This window comes from Festucalex cinctus, chromosome 8 (assembly GCF_051991245.1).
Source record: "Festucalex cinctus isolate MCC-2025b chromosome 8, RoL_Fcin_1.0, whole genome shotgun sequence".
NCBI lineage: Eukaryota > Metazoa > Chordata > Actinopteri > Syngnathiformes > Syngnathidae > Festucalex > Festucalex cinctus.
The window spans coordinates 7,998,728-8,021,404 of NC_135418.1; the positions used below are offsets into that span (position 1 = coordinate 7,998,728).

Here is a 22,677-nt window from a genome sequence, read left to right on the forward strand (position 1 = left end):
ACAAGAGGCAATATTTTCGTGTTGAGGAGTTTTGTAACTTGAAAATTTCGTATGAAGGGACGTTCGTAAGTAGAGGTACCACTGTAAGTCCATTTGGAGCATTTTGAGAAAAAAAAAGGCATTTATTTATCCAGACTTGCAAATTTTGCAAACATTATTTTATCCAGTTCAAACATCAGCCTGAACATGACTTGTTTCGGTTCGGTGGGGTTGGGTTGGGTTGGGTTGGGGTTTTGTTTGTATTTTGGCTGTTCATATTGTCTTTTGTCTGATTAGTGTTTTTGATATATGTTTTTGTCTCATCATGCGTAACCATGTCCACCTGTGTGTCTACCCTGCCCCGTGTGTTGACAAATCAGTGCCCTCAACCACTTGTGTCTCACCCAGGTGTGTCTTGTTGCATCAATCAGTATGAGTGTATTTCTGCTGTTTTTTGTTCAGTCTGCATGGGTGCATGCATTGTCTATGTGACGTCGCTATCATGGATCCTTTGTTCCTGGGGTGTATTTCAACAAAGCAGGTTTAGTGACAACACTGAGTCAATAAACCCTTAAGTGTGGGAAACTCTGCATCTTCCATTTCGGCGGTGCGTTTGCATGTAGTCAATGGAGTTCGTGCGCAACGGAACGAAAGTGCGTGGGGCGGCGCGGAGGACGCGTTTCCCGGTGCACAGCCGCGAAAATCCGCACATTCGTGACGAAAATCCACACAATCGCATATTCGCCAAAGTTAAAAAAAATTGAATTTTTTTCGCTTTTTGCCTCGCGGCAGCCAATCGGCTTCGAGTACGGGCTACGTCACACACGGCGTCCTCTCTATTGTCCTCTCTAGTGCCACGGCTGTTTAGTCCCAGGAAAGAAGTGGAGGTAAAAAGCGCGAATGAGTGGAAATAGTTCCAAAAAATTCTACGCGGTGAAACGTTCGCGAAGGAATCGTTCCAGTTCGCCTTTTCGGATTTGGTGAGAACCGAGCATAAGAGGTAACTGTAGCCTGTTTCATAAAAAAGAGGTCATTCAAGCTCTCGGATAGCACAAGGTTCATGAACCTAACCTAGTCGGTAGCAGGTTTTTCATAATGAACCTCTGGTTTTTCCCTGTCCCCGCCTCCTTTCAGCCACACACGATATTGCATTTCCTCATTCATTCAGTCCGCTGCGGCGACTTTTGGCGTAAATACGCGTTTTCTATAAAGTCCACTTTTGTCACAAACATGGCATGTTCTTTTGACAATTAACCTATTGATGAAGGTGCCGCTTTATTGCGCAGGAAATTAAATATTCGTCGCGAGAATGTTATCAGACCGCGCATCTATGCTGGCATTTACGCACTCTCGCACAGTTTTGAGCAGTACCGTTTCACATCACAGTCCATCATCTCCATACACAACTTAAACTGTCATTTGCAACATTACCAAACGTAGTCATATGCGCTCACATTGCAGCATTTCATCTTACATCAAGAGCGCTTCCCCCTCACTGGATTTCACCTAAATGAAATGAATTAATGAGCTATCATTCAACAGGTTTTTTCCTGTAATATTATTGTGATTACAAAGGACTATTACATTTAAATTTACGCATTGACCCGAGCCACCTTCCTCTATGGCAGTGCTACTCAATTATTTTCTGTCATGCCCCCACTAGGAAGAAGAAAACATCTCACGACCGCCACCCCCACTAATATAAATAAATAAATATAATTATCTCCGTCTCGCTCTCCGCCTGTCTTATCATCCCTGTTAATTTTTTATTTTTTTGGTGTCATTTGAGGGTCTGCTACACTTCGTGCCTACACTTCATACTCATACTCTGTGCTGTGTGCAAAAACCCCGACACCACAGAGCGAATGCTCCCTACGCACACTGCCAATGAGCGCTACTGCCCCCTAATCTAGTGGAGGTGCAATTGCACTTAACTCTTTGACTGCCAGCCATTTTCGGAAAAGGTAACCCCATAGTGCCAGCTGATTTACAGAATTTTACCGATCTTTCAAGCTCCACAGAAAATGTTGTGTTAGGACTATGGAAACGCGGATACTACCAAATGAAAGATTGAAGTCTCATCTTTAATCTAAACAAAAAAGTTTGTTTCTACCTTATTCAGACTTTCAGTAATCAACAATAGAAAACAGCTTCGTTTCACCCAAATCCTCTATTTTCTTCCAAAATACGGAGAAATCAAGCTTTTTGTGAAACGATGTTATTTCGTGCACTCTAGTGAATTTGGCACTTTTTTTTTTGCATGAGTGATTCTACAAACACCTAAACTTCTATAAAACACTACCCCAACAATAAAAAAGTGTTTTTTGATTGCAAAATAACAGTTTATTAAATTCAACAGTAGCAATCCGAACAAACAATTTGGAAAACTCTTTGCAAACTATTTACACGTGCGCAACAGTTTTTGTCAGTCTGCTTCTGCATGGACTGATTTGCGTGGAGGTTGGTATGATGAACGATGTGCTGGAGAAGTTCATCCGTGATGAAGAGCTCCAGGATGTCAGCTGGCAGGTGGGAATTCAGCTCTGCTGCAGCATCCCTTGGTCCTGGTTTTGCAGCAAAGGGGAAGATGGTTGGCTGCCAGCCGAATTCATCAACTTCATGCCAGCCAGAATCTTTGGGATCTGCAAATATACATTTCAATATCATATTATTTTAGAGCAGTGTGATGCAATGTGTGCGTGTGCATATGTTTACCTTTTTTTCTTGGATGTATTGGTTGATGCACATTCTGTAAATTATAGAAGACGTTTACCATCAAATATTTTATTAGTGCTGTGGAGAATTTTTTCTTTTTACCTTTGTTCTGCTCACTGTGAGAAGGGTCACTTTAGGCCCTATGAATAGGAGCTGAAAGAAACATATACAATTACAATACTATCGAAAGACTTTCCTTTTATTGTTGCGGTATATTGAAAACTTTTTTTTTTTTTTTTTTTTTTTACCTTTCTTTGTCGTAGAACCAGCGGTTGGACGTTGCTGTGAGCACGATCTATAAAATATACATTCACGTTTGTATAGGTAATAGATGTTTTAGTGTATATCAGCACATTTACACACGCTGCTAGCAGATCGCCCGAAAAGTTAGGAAAGTAATCTTACTAGCAATCTCTTAGCATGTTAGCGCTTACCTTCACGTTCTTTGGAGGACGAAAGACAGTCCAAGACTGTCTTGCATCGGACCCATAGTAGTCATCATCGTCCGATGAAACGTCATCTGTGCAAGAGTGCTCCATTGTGCACCACTTTTCTCCGGTGTTAGCATCGCTAGCCAGTGGGGCCTTAGGACGTTATTAGCATCGCTAGCCGGTGGGGCCTTAGGACGTGGTCGAAACGGCCGCGTCACCGCGTCATCTATGACTTAACCCCGTCATCACTGTGCTCTTGAGTACTGGTCGATGCTTTTGAGCTGATTGCCATCTGTAGCCTTTTTGACTCTCTTAGCCAAGTTAGCCATTCGCTCCCCCTCAACACTCTAGCTCAGCCTCTCTCCTTCTACTGTTGTCTCCTACCCGATCTTGTCCAAAAGACTCATCACAGCCATCTAGTGGCCAGGAATACTCATTAGAGTAACCCGATCGGCTTGATATTTTGAGCACAGCTGCCCAAGGCTTTCCTCTACCCGTTTCCATTAAAAAACATAGTTAACATCAAATAACGTTTTTGGCGGCATACCCTAGGATTATACTAAACGTCATATAACGTTTATGGCGGCCAAAGAGTTAAATGTAAGACAGTAAAAAAAATAAAAAAATAAAAAATAAAATCGAAAAGCATGTTCCCCGAGGTCAAAAGCGCCCCCCTTAACGAAGCCTCGTGCCAGACTGGGGGGCCCGCCCCACTATTTGAGAAGAACTGCTGTATGGGGAGCCGCTGCGGCGTTGCACTTGTTTATTTCTTTTTTCTTTCTTCTTCTTTTTTTTTTTTTTATAAAGACATGTTCAAATTCGACATATGATCGCATTAAGATTTTCGGCTGAGAGGGGCAGAAATAATAATAATAATAATAATAATAATAATAAGTAACACGGAAGTAGAGGGCGCCGCTGTGCTCGGTTTCCCCATTGCCATGGTGACTCGACAAATCGGGGCTCCATTGAGACGGACTAGTAGTAGGTCTGGTAGTAAGTCCAGCTGTAGTGATATAACTCAGTGAAATCAGCTGTGCTGGAACCGAAAACGCAGAGTTTCCTATCGGAGGGTATGTCAACTCGTTGTTCAGGGTTAATCTCAGTTTGTTGATCCTGCTTTGTGAAATACACCCCTGGTCTTCAGTTAAGTCAAGTTATTTCTTTGTAGTTTTTTTGCGCTTGTTTTGGGTTTTGTTTATCTAGTTCCTGGAGTACCTTTTTGTTTTATTAAACCACCACCGGTGGCACGGTGATTGAGTGGTTAGCACGTTCGCCTCCCAGTTCTGAGGACTTGGGTTTGAGTCCAGGCTTCGGCCTTCCTGGGTGGAGTTTGCATGTTCTCCCCGTGCCTGTGTGGGTCTTCTCCGGGTACTCCGGTCTCCTCCGACATTCCAAAGACATGCATGGCAGGTTAATTGGGTGCTCCGAATTGACCCAAGGTGTGCGTGTGAGTGGTTGTTCGTCTCTGTGTGACCTTCTGGCAACCACTTCAGGGTGTACCCTGCCTACTGCCCAAGCCAGCTGGGATAGGCTCCAGCACCCCTGCTGTCATGTTGCTGGGCTCTCAGTGTGTTTTTTCCTTGTCTCACAGTGCCTGATTAATGAGAGGGGCGTGTCCCCCGCACCACACCTGCAGTGCATCACCTATTAGGCCTTCATAAGGACTGGGACTCCTTGCAGCCACTGTCGGGTCGTTGCTCCGTCTGCTCACAGCCATAGCCTAGTGTTTCTACTGTTTTTTCGTCTTCGCTACAATTCGATACTAAAGTTCTCGTTTTGGGTCTACGTAAGTTTTGCTACGTCTCTTTTTGTTCCCACCTTTGAGTGGCGTGTTTTCAATAGCAATAGTAATCTGTTACTTTCTTGGTTTGCGGTTTATAGCCTTCGGGTCTTTTTGTGTTGTTTAATTTCTCTCCTTGCATTTTGCAAGCACCTTTTGTTAACCTTTTTTCCCTGGCCTCTGTCCAGCGCTTTTTGTTTATATTCACGTGTTTGGTGAATAAAACATTCGCATCCTCCTCTTTGTTCTGTGTTTCTGGGATCCACTCTCCGGTCAGACCGGAAACTTAACACCTGCGACCCTAGTGAGGAAAGGCGGTTAAGGAAATGGATGGATGGAACCACCACCTTTTGAGCACCTGTGCCTCCTTGCACTTCGGGCCTCAACCACGCCTCAAAACGTGATAGAAAATTTGTGCATTGCTCATCCTGATTAGTCAGATGACACTGGGTTAGAGGAGGGGGACATCCTGGACGGGTTGCCAACCAACTGTAGGTGATGTTCTCCCCCCCATTAAGATCCCAGGTAGATTAGAAAATAAATGTGCACCTAATAGACCCTGATTGGGTGTTTTAACAATTTATATTAACCTAGAAGATGAAAATGAGCTCATAATTAAACTATTAAAATGTTGTATCCTTCACTTTAATTGCTGATTTACTGAGGTTTCTCATGTTTATCCAGATTAATTAACTCATTTGCTTCCAATAACGTGTAAATACGTTTTTTATGTTCTAAGTGTCCCAAAGACGTATTTATACGTTTTTTGTTTTTTGTTTTATGCTAGAGCATACAGAAGGCTTTGATGCAGCCTCTCAACTGCAAAGAACGGTTGCAGAAATGGTAGTTCTCACACAAAAGGCCAGCAGGTGGCAGCAGAGCAAAGGAGATCAACCAGGGCCATCTAGAAAAAAAGCTAAATTACTTACAATTTTAAATATATTTGTGAAAACTGATGAAACTTAGCTCTCTTCTAATGCTAATTGCTGCAAAACGGAAACATACTTTTTTCCTGATGAAAGAAGAGACTTTAATCTTTCTTTTGATAGGTTCCATGCTTTTATAGCAATAGAACACAATATTCTGTGGGCCTTGCAAAATCAGTCAAAATCCAGTAAAACAACCAGGAACGAACGGGATTGCTTCTGTGAAAATGGCTGGGAGTGAATGAGTTAAGAAATTTACTTAAGCAATCCATTATTAATGTAATAATTGATTGACCCGATATTTTTTGCAAATGACGTCATTGCCTAAAATGATTATTCCCTATTTAAGTATACTAAAAGTATTTTCTTTATTAAAATTCTGTGTCTTTTCATGTAAATGATGTAATGTAGCCCCTTCCCGGGGCCATCAGAGTCCACATAGTACCGTCCTTCCCCCTCTGAGGCAGACGGGAGCGGGTGTTGTGTTGGAGCTTCATACAGAGCCTGTTACTAGCCCTGTACTGCCAAAAATATCATGACCCTATCACATCTAACAGCCAATATTTTTCTATAAGCTAATAATACCATGAAAATTTGAAATGCGTCACCACTTCAGTGTAACGGGCAGCACTGCTCCTCTTTGCCGACAACCTTGACAATCTCAGCCTCGTCGATGTTTTAAAGCAGATGTAATGTCTCCTCTGCTGTATAACTGTTTTATAGACCACGGTGACTTTTCACTTAAATCAGTGCCATCGCTGAAATGTGGCTGCTTTGGAAACATGGTGGCGTCATCCCAGCGGCGCAGGAATCATGACTCATAAATATTTTTTGTTTTTTAATAGAATAAAATGTCAGTATAGGAATAATATACATACAGACATAGGAAAACTCAAAGGGCCAGGAACATTGATAATCTATATCAGTGGTGACAAACATGAGGCCCGCGGACCGGATCAGGCCCACTAATGGGTTTAATCTGGCCTGCGAGATGATTTTGTAAAAAAAAATAAAATAAAAAAAAATGTAATGTCGGATTAATTAATCAGCCGGCATGATCAAAACATATAGATTTGCAATTTCACAAGCAGTCCTCAGATGAGCAATATAATTTGTACGGGGAATCGTCATCCTGGATGTCATTATTTTACACGCAACTTAACCCCATTATTTAATTATAATTATTATTAAAAAAAATTTTTGTCATTATATATGCAAAACAGGTCGATTTGACATGTCCGAAACGTATACCAGCAAAGTGTTGACGCGTTCCATTTACATTCGTGTTATTTTTCGGAACAATATGATTATAGTTGAGCTCCGTAATTTAGGGCTGGTCCACGAAAATCTGCGTATAAATGACGGCAATTGTTTTTAAGTTATTTTCCTGATGCGGCCCACTTGATAATATATTTTCCTCCATGCGGCCCCTGAGCTAACATGAGTTTGTCACCCCTGATCTATATAAACAGAGTAACAACATGACAGCTCCTGTTCCAGTGTTACCAATCAGCGCTCTTGCGTGGTCGAGGGCTGGATAACATCAGCAGGAAGTAAATGCCGAGAACAGACTTTGGTTCTGTCTGTAACTGCAAACTTATCCCAGCGAATGTTAACAACCCTCTGTCTCCACTGCTCAGAATAAGCAGCTAGAATCTAGAATCTATTTAGGCACACAGAAGTTTGATGTACTGGCTGTCCCCCTCTCCTTCAATGTCATGACGAGTACACACAACCACACACATATAAAGAATGATGAAAAAATACTCCAAAATGTTGACAATTGAGAGAAATTTTCGAAATGATTACTACTTCAAACCAAGTCAAGTCAAGTCATCTTTAATTATATAGCGCTTTCAAACCAACAGCGAGCGCTATTACAGGAAAGGGTTGTGAAATATAAGATTTTCACGGACTTATGTCATACCACTCGTGCATATAGTCCACTGACTGTGGGTGATGGAATTCAGCGCCCTCCGGTGCCAAATATGTGTTTATAATATTGGCAATGTTCACTGTATGCAAACCGGAAGTACATCATTGTTTGAGACACCAGAAACAAGCAATCAATTATTTAAATTAAATTAGTAAATTAAAAATAGTGGCACCAAAAAAAATCATAATGTTTTAAAAATTTAAATTAACACTTAAAATGAACAATGACCTGAACCTGAAACTGTGTTTCAGATGTTCATCACACGGATTTATGGGTTCCATTCTCATTCTCATTCTCATTATATTTTATTTCTTTGCTGTCCTCACATCTCCTCCTCCCAGTAATCAGCACGGGGCTGAGTGTCCCCCTTCAGAGCATTCAGACAGATTACAAAATAAAGCTGTGCGTGCGTGAGAATGGTCCGAATGTACTGGCACGCATGTCCACACGCTTAAGACTGCTTAAACATGCATTACATTGTTCCCCATTCTTTGAGTAAATTTGACTCTATTTAGAGTGGGACCAAATAGACTCAGTTTTAGAGTAGGCTAAGAGTTACACTTGGAAGAGAGTAAAATAGTTGAAAAAATAAAATAAAAATAAAAAATAAATAAAAATCACCCAAGGGTTGAAGAACAAACTCACAACCTTCAGCTTAGGAGACTGCTTAAGGATTTTTTTCTGAAAGTTCCTCATATGCACTTTCCAATGACAATGAGGCATTAATCAAAGTTAAGAACAACTCCATACAATATTGAATTATTGTGGTTTAAACTTAGGTACTTACAGCACTGCTGTAATATGATAGGATGGCAGCAAACAGCTCTGTGCACATCCAGAGCCCAGTTGGGAGAGATGGGAGCGATTGGCTGGAACAAGCAAATATAAGGTTGTGTGTTTTTGTTGTTAAGATAATACGTTAGACTTACACTTAGACTTAGAGTTAGACTTGACTTTATTGTTATGCACTTATAGCTCGGAGAGAGTAAAATAAATCAGTAAATAATAGATGGGCTGTCAAATGTCTGGGTTTCTAGGTTTCAATGTAAAAATAGGCTAGAAATTCCTATATCCACTCATTTCTTGTATGTTTATGTATGTGTATTTAATAGGGGTGTCACGATTCGCCAACTCCACGATTCGATTTAAATTTCGATTTTGGGGTCACGATTCGATTTTTTTTTCGATTTATTTTTTGTTTTTTTTCCGCTCCCCCACTTTATAACACAGAGGCATATGCTTCTGTAGGCTAAGGCTAGTCTATGATCATTGGTTCTATTCATTGTACAGTAAATCTTATTTCAAAAGATCGGCTACATATAGGTGATGCAATTTCCATATTATTTTTGTGTAAATTTATGTAATATATAATAATTGACATTAGGCAGGAATGATCAAATTCAAAGAATTTATTTACAATATAAAGTTAACCGTCTTGTTCTTACTGAAGTGTAAAATAAAAAATAAAAAAACAAAAACAAAAAGTCACAGTGGGTGCCTGCCATCTATTGACTGTTTTTGGTTACAACAGTGTGCTGTGCGTTCCTCTTAAAATAATGTGCAATGTGCAACAACAACAAAAAATATATTGTATCCAAAGTCATGGAACAAATACAGCCTGAACAAACTATATCCCAACATTTACAGTTGCTGGGCATACTGTAGCGTGGTTCAAGTACACTAATTAAATGTTTGAATCCAGCGTTTTCCAAGGCTGCAGGTCTGCTGCTATAAATAGACCTATGGATCTGGCGTTTCGCGCGAGCTGAAGTGTGTGGAAGTTTCACTGTAAATGAGGATGAAATAGTTGGTTGGACCGTTGTTTTCCCACTTCTAGTTGAATTTGATAAATCTAAATCTTTGTGATGCCTGCGTAAATGTCCCGTCATGTTTGTCGTGTTTCCCGTTGTTACGGCTGGCGGCTCGGGCCCGCCGCCGGCTCCGCTCCCCTAGTATGTATGTGTGTGTTTGTGTCGGCTGGTGCCCGTATAATGGTACTTCAGTTTGAATGCGCCAGCGCGACACTCTGATTGGAGGACTGTGCCAGCGCGACACTCCGATTGGACGACTGTGCCAGCGCGACACTCCGATTGGACGACTGTGCCAGCGCGACGCTATTGTGTATCCGTGTATTATACCCCTATTGGTTATTGTTGTTTCTCCTCCGTTCTGTCAGTTCTGTCAAATGCGGTTATTATTTGTTCACCTTCCACTTTCACTCCCTTGTCAAACCCCTCCCTGAAATTTCAATTAAAACTACTCAGATGTTAAAGTCGACCCGTGTTTATCTACTCTATATTTTCTGTTATTGTGTTACTTCCCTTCCCCTTGACGAGCCGGGTGTGAATCGTGTGTCCTCTCTTCTATTTCGATGCTCGAAATCGTGACGTAATTTCGATCGATTTCGATAAAAAATCGAAATCGTGACACCCTTAGTATTTAAATAGTAACGGTACTTGATGTCTTTTTTTGTTTTGTTATTAATACATTCACTGCCATAGACGGTTTTAGACATCAAAGATGAACTCTTGAACCGCCAAAAACGTTTAATAATGATTAGTACAATCACGATCTATGCCGTCATAAACGTTAAATGACGTCAACTGTTTTTTTTTTGTTTTTTTTTAAATCTATGACCAGAGCAATTAAGTGCAGTGTTGCTTGGTCAATGGGTTGTGAAATCAAAAACGCCAACTAACTATGGCCAGCATATGGCAGCATTGTGTCTCTTTTCAATGGGCTGCCGGTGTATGGAATTATAATGAAACATGACGGAATCTGATGAAATCTGATGAAATAGAACGTTTTCAAGGATGACGTGAATGATCAAAGCCTTTGTCACATTAAACCTAATTCACAGAGTGTCACTAAACAAAAAATATTAGTGTCAAAGTCAATGTTGTGGAGAAAATGTATCTTTTCTTTTCAATTTTCGCTCAATGTCACTCAAATGACCTATTTTCAAATGGGGATTACTAAAGAACAGAATAAGGTAGAGAAACATTTTTTTTCTAATGAAAGAATGGAGCGTGATCTTTCATTTGGTACCCACATTGTAAATGTAGTAAAAGCACACAATATTCTGCTTGCCCTGAAAAGGAGTTAAAACGCTCGAAATTGGCTGGCACTGTGGGGCTTGTTTTTTGGTTGTTGTTTTTTTTTGATAATGTGTGTCAGTAAAAGAGTTAATTTTTTTCGTGGACTGGCAGTGAATCAGTTAAGTTGCCTCTACATTTTAGATTTCAGTTTGCTTCTACATACAAGTACATTCACCACATGCAACAAATGAACATGAGAATTTACACACAAGTGTTTTTGATAACCATGTCTGTCTAATTGTCTTTTGCCTGTGCTGAGTGACAGCTGAGAGTACAATGGAGACATAACCATGTAGAGAAAGGCAGTGGAAGAAAGAGATGGAGCTTTTTGGGTGGTGGGTGGGGGCTGTAAATTAGTTTCAGATTTGCCTTTGTGGTTTCCTAAAGGCCAGGGAACTGCTGTGGAGGAGTCCCTCCATCCTTTACTTTGCCCTAGGTCTCATCAGTGTTGTCGTTTGGAATCTCATTTGGCACGCACACACACACAAACACCCCCACACCCCCACACACACACAGCCAGAATGCAGCTGCAGTTAGAGTGAAACCTGCCACTTGCAGCTACAGAGGTGGCGACAGTGGCTGATTGGCCAGGCCTGTTGATTTGTGACGACAGGTTGGCATGACTAGCAGCAACTGTAGCAGCAGAGTGTCACTACTTCCTGTAACGAGCATCGGCTGTCAACATTACATTCCAAAGTGAAGCCAATTATATATCAGTCGATACTGGCCTTTTGCAAAACATGCTTCATGTATATAGCATGTCATTTACAATTTATCAATATTGATAGAGAGATAACCCACTGAATGTTCTTTCAAAAACCAAGGGATTTTTTTATTGATATGAGTATTTTAATTATTGGCAGTTATCATTCAAATATAACAACTGTTGCTGAGAAAAAAACATTTAATATTTGGCAAACTTTTAAAACCTAAAATTTTTTATCATTGTGTCCCAAATTGATTTTCTTGATTTGCAATGTTTTCTGAAGAGGCTAATTTCATTTTTGGATATACTGCTTAAGGATTTTTAACCTATTGCTTTAATATGCCATTTCCATGACAATGAAAACAAATGCATCTTCGTAGCTTCAGTTCTTTTACTAATGTTTTAGCAATGTTTTTTCACTCAAACTGTCTTCACCATTAGTGCCACTGAAGAGAAGCTCATTTTCTTGTTGCAATACACCAGAGGGGTCTCAGAGCTGTAGTCGTGGACTTACAAACCAAAATGCCCAGCGATGAATTGACTCTCAAATGGTTGATTTCAACACTTTTTCAGAGTTTCTATAGCTCCACACTGAAAGCGGATTCTAAATTTCACGGGCAGCCAGTGAAGAGAGATCAGGATAGGGGTTATGTGTTCCCTCTTATGGGCACCAGTGAGGAGACGAGCAGCAGTATTTTGGACAAGCTGGAGACGCTGGAGGGAGGACTGGCTGATTCCAGAGTAAAGTGCATTACAGTAATCCAGCCGAGATGTAACAAAGGCATGGATGACCGTTTCTAAGTGCTGCTGAGATAGGAGATTTTTTTACCTTAGCCAGCTGCCTAAGATGAAAAAAGCTGGATTTGACAACCTCGGCAATTTGCCGGTCCAGTTTAAAGTCACTGTCCATCTTGACACCCAGGTATGAGGCGCTTGGCTTTTGATAGTGTGCCAGAGGACCCAAGTCGGCAGGATGAGAAGAGCCGCTGGGACCAAAGACCATAACTTCTGTTTTCTTCTCATTCAAGTTGAAGAAATTTAAAGCCATCCAGGCTTTGATTCTTCCAGACAGGACAAAAGAGGCCTCAATGAGAATGCGTCCTTTTTACTAAGCGGGACAAAGATCTGACTGTCATCCGCATAGCCCATGTTTTCTTAGGATGGAGCCCAAGGGCAGTAAATATAGTGAGAACAGTAGGGGCCCCAATACAGAACCTTGTGGAACACCATATGACAGTGGGGCGGTACGGGACTCGGAGACCCAAGGCGAACACAGCATGTTCTGTCGGCCAAATAGGATCGAAACCACTCAAGAGCACTAACACCAATGTCCACCTGGTGCTGTAAACGAGCCAACAGAATACTGTGGTCCACTGCATCAAAGGCTGCAGTCAGGTCTAACAGTAAAGACATACATAGTCTCCAGTGTCATTTGCCAGGAGGATGTCATTAAAAACTTGTAACAGGGCTAACTCTATGCCATGCATTTTTTTAAAACCTGACTGGAAAACCTCCAAGATGTTATTTTCCCCCAAGAAAGTGCATAGTTGCATGTGTACCACTTTCTCCAGAATTATTTTTTAGAGAAAAGGCAGTTTGGAAATGGTCCTAAAATTTGACAGCACACATTGGTCTAGACCGGGTTTCTTCAGGAGTGGTTGTACCACAGCATGTTTAAATGGTTTGGGGACAAGAGGAGACAGGCTACTTGTTGATAATAGCCAGAACTAAATTGCCGATACTCGGGAGAACCTCTTTAAAGAAATGAGGGGGAACAGAATCACATGGGGAGCCAGATGGTGGACAACATCTTCTCGAGATCTCAGGGAAATTATTTCAAATGAGTTTAGCACCACCGAGCCATGGCCCTGAATGGAAGGGTCAGAGGTGATGTTGGTGGTGGTGAGTGCGCTAGGTTTGTCAATCTTATCAATAAAGAATGGAAGGAAGTTATTGCACATTTCAGGGGAAGAGTTTGTGCAGGTAGGCTGAGGAGGTTTAAGTACAGTACATACATAAATTAATGTTATGTTTGTAGTATGTAATGATAATGCACATTGCTATTAATTTGGTCAAAATAACCTTATTGCTTTTCTTGTTTAAAGATTCTGTCTGAAAACCACAGTACAGTATGCATGGTATACTGGAATATACATGAGGATATCAGATAATCCAAATTTTCCTTCATTCATTACGCATTGTCTCTGTCATGCAGCATGCTGTTATGAGTTGACAAGGACCACACATCTCATTTACAATTCCTTTCTTGGCTTACAACAGGTGAGTCAGTACACATTTGCAATGTGCAGCTACCGGGAAAAGAAGGCAGAGCCAGTGGAGCTGCTCCAGCTTGATGGCTACACTGTGGACTACACTGACCCTCAGCCAGGTGAAACATTCTTACATGATGAAATCCATGACTACAACATCATTGCTACTTGCAAGCGCATGAACAAAAGATGACACGATTGGTCACTGCTTTGCTCCACTGGCTAGAGAACAGAATTGGTAGCGGCTAAACCGCAAAAATCTGCGGGGGGCAGGCTGTGAAAATTCCGCTTGCATTTGCATGCTGTCCACATCATCATTTGGGTGGTACTTGTTCAAACGATTCAACAGGATTGTTGTGTTGCCTGTTTCTGAGGAAACAGTGAAATTTCTTCTTTTGAGAGGTTCCCCTTACTTCTTCCAGGCGTAAATCGGCTTGCACATCGACTTCATGTACAAATTGCTAAGGAATAGGGCTAGGACGATACGGTAAACTCATGATTTGACACTGTGATGATTCGTGGCCCATGATAACTATTCTTTCATGATACATGATATCTGATATTCAATATATGTGACCCGCTCTGACAAAAGGGTCTGCATGTCGGCAGCATTAGTTTTGAGTTAAAAATAGATTGTTTGGACATAAATGTTGATTTTGAGATTTAGATTTAAAAAAAAAAAAAAAAAAGTCTCTTGAGGTCTCTATTTTCATTTCCCAGCAGCACAAAAGTAAAAATTGTAATAGAGGTGTATCCAAATAAGTCTTTATTAGAACAAGTCAATCTTGAGCCAACGTGTTTTAAGCCAAATTTAGTGCATCTCGGAAACCTGCCTCAAAATAACCTCACCTCTTCACACCACTTCACAAATGATTGATAAATTGACATAGCAACCAATAAAAGTCAAAATACACGGTAATGTGACCATTCAGCACGGAAGTGAAACAAATGTCGCACGTCAAAACAATGACATTATACCTTGTAGCAGAAGTGCATGTCATCATCCAGACAATCATCCAGGCGAAGATTTGTAATTCCGAGATCATCTTAAGTTAGAGGATTTCTTTCTTTAACAAGTCTATTCCAACTATTAACTCTTTGACTGCCAAACATTATCCAAAAAATCCCAACGGTGCCAGTCGATTCGGAACATTTTCATTCATCTTTCAAAGCAAACAGAATATTGTGCAGCATGACGACATAAATATGGTGGATACTATATGAAAGATTGGATTCCTTTCTTTCATGAGGAAAAAAAAAAGTATGTTTCTACCTTGTTCCGTTCTTTAGTAATCACCATTTGAAATTAGGTCATTTGAGTGACATAAGCGAATATACAAAAATATTAAGGAACAACAAGCTTTTAGTGAAAAGATACATTTTGTTTGCACAACAGTGACTTTGACACTATTTTTTGTTTAGTGATAAGGCAGCGCTGCACAAGATGTTGCGCTGCCCATTGAGAAAAACAAAAAAAAAACGTAATAAACGTAAATTAACATTTTTGGCGGCATTCATTAGGATTTTAGAATACGTCATTAAATGTTTTTGGCGGTCAAAGAGTTAATTTAAATGAATGGATTCATGCACTGAGGCATGATGTCACACAGTTTTATGTTATGCTTGTTTTTGTTGTGTTTCTGTAAAGCGCTTTGTGACAGATGTTTGAAAGCGCTATATAAATAAAGATGACTTGACTTGACGAGAGCAAAACTCATGCTAGCAATCAAAAATCAGCTCCCACCAGAGGAGAGTGACAGTGAGTCAGGATGAGTGTAAAAATTGTCAAATGCCTTGTATATCATAATATAGGCTCATCTAATAATGTATTGTAAATAATTTTGATCACTGCTCGATGTTGTCAATTTAATGAGATGTTCATTTCATGCACTTTTGGGATAAAATTAAAATCAAATATGATCTATGAAAAATAAAACTTGAAGGTGAAAGATGATTGCGATGGTCCTCTCAAACCTCCTTGCCCCAAAATGCATGCAGCACATATTGGAGTGTAAATACTGTAATTGTACAGTATAGTGTTGTGTTCCTGATGTACTACATTGAAAAACGAAACAAAAACAAATCTGTTGAACCATTACAATAGTTTCATTTTCTTTACGTGACTAAATGCATTTGAGATATAAAATCCATGATAAGTTATCAATAAACTTACTGGTCACAGGCCATATATATACTGTGTATATATATATATATATATATATATATATATATATATATATATATATATATATATATCCATCCATCCATTTCTTGACCGCTTATTCCTCACAAGAGTCGCGGGGGGTGCTGGCGCCTATCTCAGCTGGCTCTGGGCAGTAGGCGGGGGGCACCCTGGACTGGTTGCCAGCCAATATATATATATATATATATATATATATATATATATAAGGCTATATATAAGGCTTTGGCCTTCCTGGGTCTGTATGTATACCATTCGGAGAACAGAAAGTCCAAATCACTATGGAAAGATGTATCTCCTGAGTCTGGTGCCTTAGACCACTCGGCTATCCTGACATTTGACAATATTTAAATCAAGGGAAATAAAACTGAAACCAGTCTGGTCCCAGCAAAGCTAATACGTTTCAGCAGTGCATTTTGAATCCAAACCTTTATTTGGAGGCAGAAAGCCCAATTTGCTGTAGGAGTCATCTTTTGTCAAGTGCCCGAGAGTAATCGGCGATGCTGGATTGTAACAATCTGTATTTCTTGTGAAACTATAATGCAATAGTCTGGTCACTTAAAGGGGCTGTCTGCCGGATTCACTCAGGAAAATGCACTTTTTAAATACAGGATGTACCCACTTTAACTTTCTCTCAGTCGATACATCTGTGTTTTTGTCCTAAACCCCCACACCCCCAGCCTGTATTTTGCCATTTTGTGTTTGTTTTGTAAACAGCATTTTTATTTTTTTTTCACTCACTCTCTCACAGAGACTGATGTGTGTGAATGAGTGAGTGAAGAAAAAAAAAATCCGTGCGTGCTTTCAAATTGCCGCGGGAGTGACGTCACGCAGCTGACACGTTCGCCCGGCCCCGTTTGCGACACGCCACCCCCCGCTCTGCGATTGGCTGGAGGGTTGTAAACACTGTCTTTCCACTGAAACATCCCCCTGTTTACAAAACAAACACAAAATGGCAAAATACAGGCTCGGGAGGTGGGGGCTTAGGACAAACTAACCACAAAAGATTAACAAAAACACAGATGTGTAGACTGAGAGAAAGTTAAAGTGTGTACATCCTGTATTTAAAAAGTGCATTTTTCTGAGTGAATCCGGCAGACAGCCCCTTTAATTATCTACTGCTGAGTTCATACTCATGTTCAAAAGATATTGACAAAACTTTTACTCAAACCCTACCTTCCTTGGGAAACCAAAGTCTTCATACACAGTGTAAGGAAGCACACTTTGTGTAGCTCATTAGAACACCTGGCCATGCTGACTCTTAGACTGAGACTAAGACTTGACTTTATTGATCCCTTTGGGATGGCTCCCTCTGGGAAATTTACATTTCCAGCAGCAATAAGAACAGATAATAAAATAAAAAACAATTCAATCGATCAATAAATAAGGTTATTACACCAGAGATTGAATTAATAATAATAATAATAATGATAAATTAAATAAAAATTAAATCAACCAAGAGAAGATAGAGAGCTAAAGTCCAGAAAGTGACTGCATTGTCAGCAGGATTTGAACCTACACGGGGAAACCCCAATGGATTTCAAGTCCATCACCTTAACCACTCGGCCACAACAACTTCTGTTCTTTGTCATTATGTGCTAACATTAGCATGAACATTAGCATTGCCCCCCCATTTCTGATTTTTAGGCAACAGTATGAGCTTCAACTGATTGGCTGTCATTCTGTTCCATGCATGTCACAAGAACCATCTACATAGAAAGACGTCCAATGTTAAGGCTCATGCTGACTTTGGCCAGAAGGGGCTAATCGGGATCACAATTAATCCACTTATTGTATTGTCTCCTCGATTTTAAACAATCAGGTTGTAAGACGAAACAGCTAATTTTGATGGTGACAACATCATGAGCATACAATACAATGATTAATGTAAAACCTGCATTGAAGTCTGTCGGACAAGTGTCAAGAGCCGAATCAAAAATCATGTCAAAAAGAGGGTGTCAGGAGCAGGATTTGAACCCACACCTCCTTTCGGAAACCAGAAAGTCCAAATCACTACAGAAAGAGGCATCTCTTGAGTCTGGCACCTAAAACCCCTCGGCCATCCTGACATACAGCAATATTTAAATTAAGGAAAAAAAAACCGAAACCAGTCTCGTCCCAGCTGCAATTTTCAGCAGTGCATTTTGAATACATTCCTTCATTTGGAGGCAGGAAGCCCAATTTGCTGTAGGAGTCATCCTTTGTCAAGTGCCCGAGAGTAATCGGCTATGCTGGATTGTAACAATCTGTAATCCTTGTGACTTGTCACTTAAGTATCTACTGCTGAGTTCATACTCATGTTCAAAAGATATTGACAAGACTTTTACTCAAACCCATACCTTCCTTGGGAAACCAAAAGTCTTCATACACAGTGGAAGGAAGCCCACTTTGTGTTGCTCATTAGAACACTTGGCCATGCTCTCTTATGAAACTGTTTCCCTTTGTAAACAACTCGCTATTGAACAACGGCCAACAGCTGGTCTCATTTCAACAGTCTGGTCCCTAAATAAAACCACAGAAGCCAAGTCAACCCTGATGCCTTCAACAGGAGTTGTCAAGAGTGTGCCTTGTAACCATGGATGCACTTGGTCCAAATTTGCTAAGGTAGCTACAGAATCAGTGACACCTTGACGACAGCATTGCTCACAAACTGTACCTCAATCGACAACACAGAGCTGATTTACAGAAAAAACAGCCATTGTCGGCAGTATTCGAACCTACGAGGGGAAGCACCAATGGATTTCTAGTCCATCACCTTAACCTCTCAGCCACGACAACCTTACACATGCATGTTTAATATTAACACTAGTGCTTGTTGAATGGAGCAGTCGGCACCGCAGAAAGAAACAGCATCTCCTACAGCCTACAGATGGTCTCAAACCTTTAACAGCGATCGTAGGTTCCGAGAAAGGAACTCGGCAGACACACCTTCAACAGTGGGCTTGGAATCCAGACTTTAATTTGATCAGAAGACCCAATTCGCTGAGTAACCAGTCACACCTTGCCGACATTACTATTTTTCTGATGGAACTGAATACAAGAGAAGAAAGAGAGCTAAATTCCAGAAAATAATTGCGTTGTCGGCAGGATTCAAACCAACGCGTGAGAATCCAATGGTTTTCAAGTCCATCGCCTTAACCACTCAGCCACAACAACTTCAAACCTTAAGCATTATGTGCTAACATTAGCAACAACACCAGTGATTGCCCCCATTTCTGATTTTCGGCAACAGTATAAGCTTCAAATGGCTGCTTGATTGGCTGTAATTCTGTTCCATGCATGTCACAAGAACCATCTCCATAAAAAGACATCCAATCGTAAGGCTCGTGCTGACTTTGGTCAGAAGGGGCAAATCGGGATCACAATAAATCCACTTATTGTCATGTCTCCTCGGTTTTAAACAATCAGGTTTTTAGACTAAACAGCCAATTTTGATGGTTACAACATCATGAGCGTACAATTCAATGATTAATGCAAAACCTGAGGTGAAGTCTGTCGGACAAGTGTCAAGAGCCGAATCAAAAATCATTAGAGGGTGTTAGGAGTGGGATTTGAACCCACGCCTCCCTTCAGAGACCAGAAAGCCCAAATCACTAAGGAAAGATGCATCTCTTGAGTCTGGCGCCTTAGACCACTCGGCCATCCTGACATACAACAACATTTAAATCAAGGGAAACAAAACCGAAACCAGCCTTGTCCCAGCAAAGTATAATTTTCAGCAGTGCATTTTGAATACATTCCTTCATTTGGAGGCAGAAAGCCCAATTTGCTGTAGGAGTCATCTTTTGTCAAGTGCCCGAGAGTAATCGGCTATGCTGGATTGTAACAATTTGTATTTCTTGTGAAACTAAAACACAATAGTCTGGTCACTTAAGTATCTACTGCTGAGTTCAGACTCATGTTGAAAAGATATTGACAAGACTTTTACTCAAACCCATACCTTCCTTGGGAAACCAAAAGTCTTCATACACAGTGGAAAGGAAGTCCACTTTGTGTAGCTCATTAGAAGACTTGGCCATGCTCTCTTATGAAACTGTTTCCCTTTGTAAACAACTCGCTATTGAACAACGGCCAACAGCTGGTCTCATTTCAACAGTCTGGTCCCTAAATAAAACCACAGAAGCCAAGTCAACCCTGATGCCTTCAACAGGAGTTGTCAAGAGCGTGCCTTGTACCCATGGCTGCACTTGTTCCAAATTTGCTCAGGTAGCTATAGCATCAGTGACAATGTAGCCGCGAGGGGGCACAAGCCAGTGTCTTCTTGTGCCGGTCCCAAGCCCGGATAAATACAGAGGGTGTTGTCAGGAAGGGCATCCGACGTAAAACTTTGGCCAAAACAAACATGCGAATCAAATATATGACTTCGATACCGGATCGGTCGGGGCCCGGGTTAACAACGACCGCCATCGGTGCTGTTGACCTACAGGTGCCGGTGGAAATTGGACTACTGTTGGTCGAAGAAGGAGAGGAGGAAGGTGCGTTCGTAGGAAGAAAGAGAAGAGGAACACCACTAGTCTAGGACTTAGAGTAGGGACTTTGAATGTTGGGAGTATGACAGGAAAAAGTAGAGAGCTGGTTGACATGATGCAGAGGAGGAAGGTGGACATACTGTGTGTTCAGGAGACCAGGTGGAAAGGGGGCAAAGCTAGAAGTTTAGGAGCTGGTTTCAAATTGTTTTATCATGGGTTAAATAGGAAGAGAAATGGAGTAGGAATTATCGTGAAGGAGGAGTTTGTTAAGAACGTCCTGGAGGTAAAAAGAGTGTCAGATAGGGTCATGAGCCTGAAGTTAGGAATCGAAGGTGTGATGATCAACGTTGTTAGTGGGTATGCACCACAGGAAGGATGTGAGCTGGAGGAGAAGGAGAACTTTTGGTTGGAACTTGATGAAATGATGCAGAGCATCCCTAGAAGTGAGAGAGTTGTCATTGGTGCAGACTTCAATGGACATGTTGGTGCAGGAAACAGAGGAGATGAGGAGGTGATGGGCAGGTTTGGTATCCAGGAGAGGAACGCAGAAGGACAGCTGATGGTTGATTTTGCAAAAAGGATGGAAATGGCTGTTGTGAATACTTTCTTCCACAAGAGGCAGGAACATAGGGTGACCTACAAGAGTGGAGGTAGAACTACACAGGTAGACTACATCTTGTGTAGACGGTGTAATTTGAAGGAGATCAGCGACTGCAAAGTAGTGGTAGGTGAGAGTGTAGCCAGACAACATAGGATGGTTGTGTGTAGGATGACTCTGGTGGTGAGGAAGACAAAGAGGCCAAGGGCAGAGCCAAGGACGAAATGGTGGAAGCTGAAAAAGGAAGAGTGTTGTATGGCTTTCAGAAAGGAGTTGAGAAAGGCTCTGGGTGGTGAGGATGTGCTCCCAGATGACTGGACAACTACAGCAAATTTGATCAGGCAGACAGGAAGGACTGTCCTTGGTGTGTCATCTGGAAGGAAAGGAGATTAGGAGACTTGGTGGTGGAATGAGGAGGTGCAGAAGTGGATACAGAGAAAGAGGTTAGCTAAGAAGTAGTGGGACACTGAGAAGACTGAAGAAAGTAGAAACGAGTAGAGGGAAATACAGCGTAAGGTGAAAGTAGAAGTGGCAAAGGCCAAACAAGAGGCTTACGATGACTTGTATACTAGGTTGGACAGTAAGGAGGGAGAGAATGATCTATCCAGGTTGGCAAGGCAAAGAGATAGAGATGGGAAGGATGTGCAGCAGGTTAGGCTAATAAAGGATAGGGATGGAAGAGTGTTGACAGATGCCAGCGGTGTGATGGGAAGATGGAAAGAGTACTTTGAAGAGTTGATGAATGAGGAAAATGAGAGAGAACGAAGAGTAGAAGGGGCGACTGTTGTGGACCAGGAAGTAGCAAAGATTAGTAAGGATGAAGTGAGAAGGGCATTGAAGAGGATGAAGAGTGGAAAGGCACTCGGTCCTGATGATATACCTGTGGAGGTATGGAAGTGTCTAGGAGAGGTAGCAGTAGAATTTCTGACTGGGTTGTTCAACAGGATCTTAGATAGTGAGAAAATGCTTGAGGAATGGAGGAGAAGTGTGCTGGTGCCCATTTTTAAGAACAAGGGAGATGTGCAGAATTGTGGCAACTACAGAGGAATAAAGCTGATGAGCCACACAATGAAACTATGGGAAAGAGTAGTGGAAGCGAGACTGAGGGCAGATGTGAACATTTGTGAGCAGCAGTATGGTTTCATGCCAAAAAAGAGTACGACAGATGCAGTGTTTGCTTTGAGGATGTTGATTGAAAAATATAGAGAAGGTCAGAAGGAGCTGCATTGTGTCTTTGTTGACCTGGAGAAAGCTTATGACAGGGTGCCCAGAGAGGAACTGTGGTTTTGTATGAGAAAGTCTGGAGTGGCGGAGAAGTATGTTCAAGTGGTGCAGGACATGTATGAGGACTGTAAGACAGTGGTGAGGTGTGCTGTAGGTGTGACGGAGGAGTTCAAGGTGGAGGTGGGACTACATCAGGGATCAGCTCTGAGCCCCTTCTTGTTCGCAATGGTTATGGACAGGATGACAGATGAGGTTAGACAGGAATCCCCATGGACTATGATGTTTGCAGATGACATAGTGATCTGTAGTGAGAGCAGGGAACAGGTGGAGGAGAAGCTAGAA

General features: G+C 41.3%; 1 protein-coding gene, 1 long non-coding RNA gene and 2 other non-coding genes across 11 annotated transcripts in view; 1 reads left to right on the forward strand and 3 right to left on the reverse strand.

Annotated features, from left to right (window-relative positions):
- Window positions 1-22,677, forward strand: part of cadpsa (Ca2+-dependent activator protein for secretion a) — a 327,287-nt gene that overhangs the window by 59,716 nt on the left and 244,894 nt on the right. For all 8 annotated transcript variants that reach the window (XM_077529642.1, XM_077529640.1, XM_077529641.1 and 5 more), the window contains exon 10: window positions 13,855-13,963. In XM_077529642.1, coding sequence (XP_077385768.1) covers window positions 13,855-13,963 — 109 coding nt within the window. The remainder of the gene's footprint in view (window positions 1-13,854; window positions 13,964-22,677) is intronic.
- On the reverse strand, window positions 2,410-3,488 carry LOC144023791 (uncharacterized). The gene is made up of 5 exons (XR_013284605.1): window positions 3,129-3,488; window positions 2,943-2,989; window positions 2,797-2,847; window positions 2,695-2,728; window positions 2,410-2,621 (listed from the first exon to the last, which is right to left on the reverse strand). It is a non-coding gene; the product is annotated as an uncharacterized LOC144023791 (long non-coding RNA).
- trnas-uga (transfer RNA serine (anticodon UGA)) lies at window positions 17,539-17,620 on the reverse strand. Its single transcript has one exon. It is a non-coding gene; the product is annotated as a tRNA-Ser (tRNA).
- trnal-caa (transfer RNA leucine (anticodon CAA)) lies at window positions 19,581-19,693 on the reverse strand. The gene is made up of 2 exons: window positions 19,656-19,693; window positions 19,581-19,626 (listed from the first exon to the last, which is right to left on the reverse strand). It is a non-coding gene; the product is annotated as a tRNA-Leu (tRNA).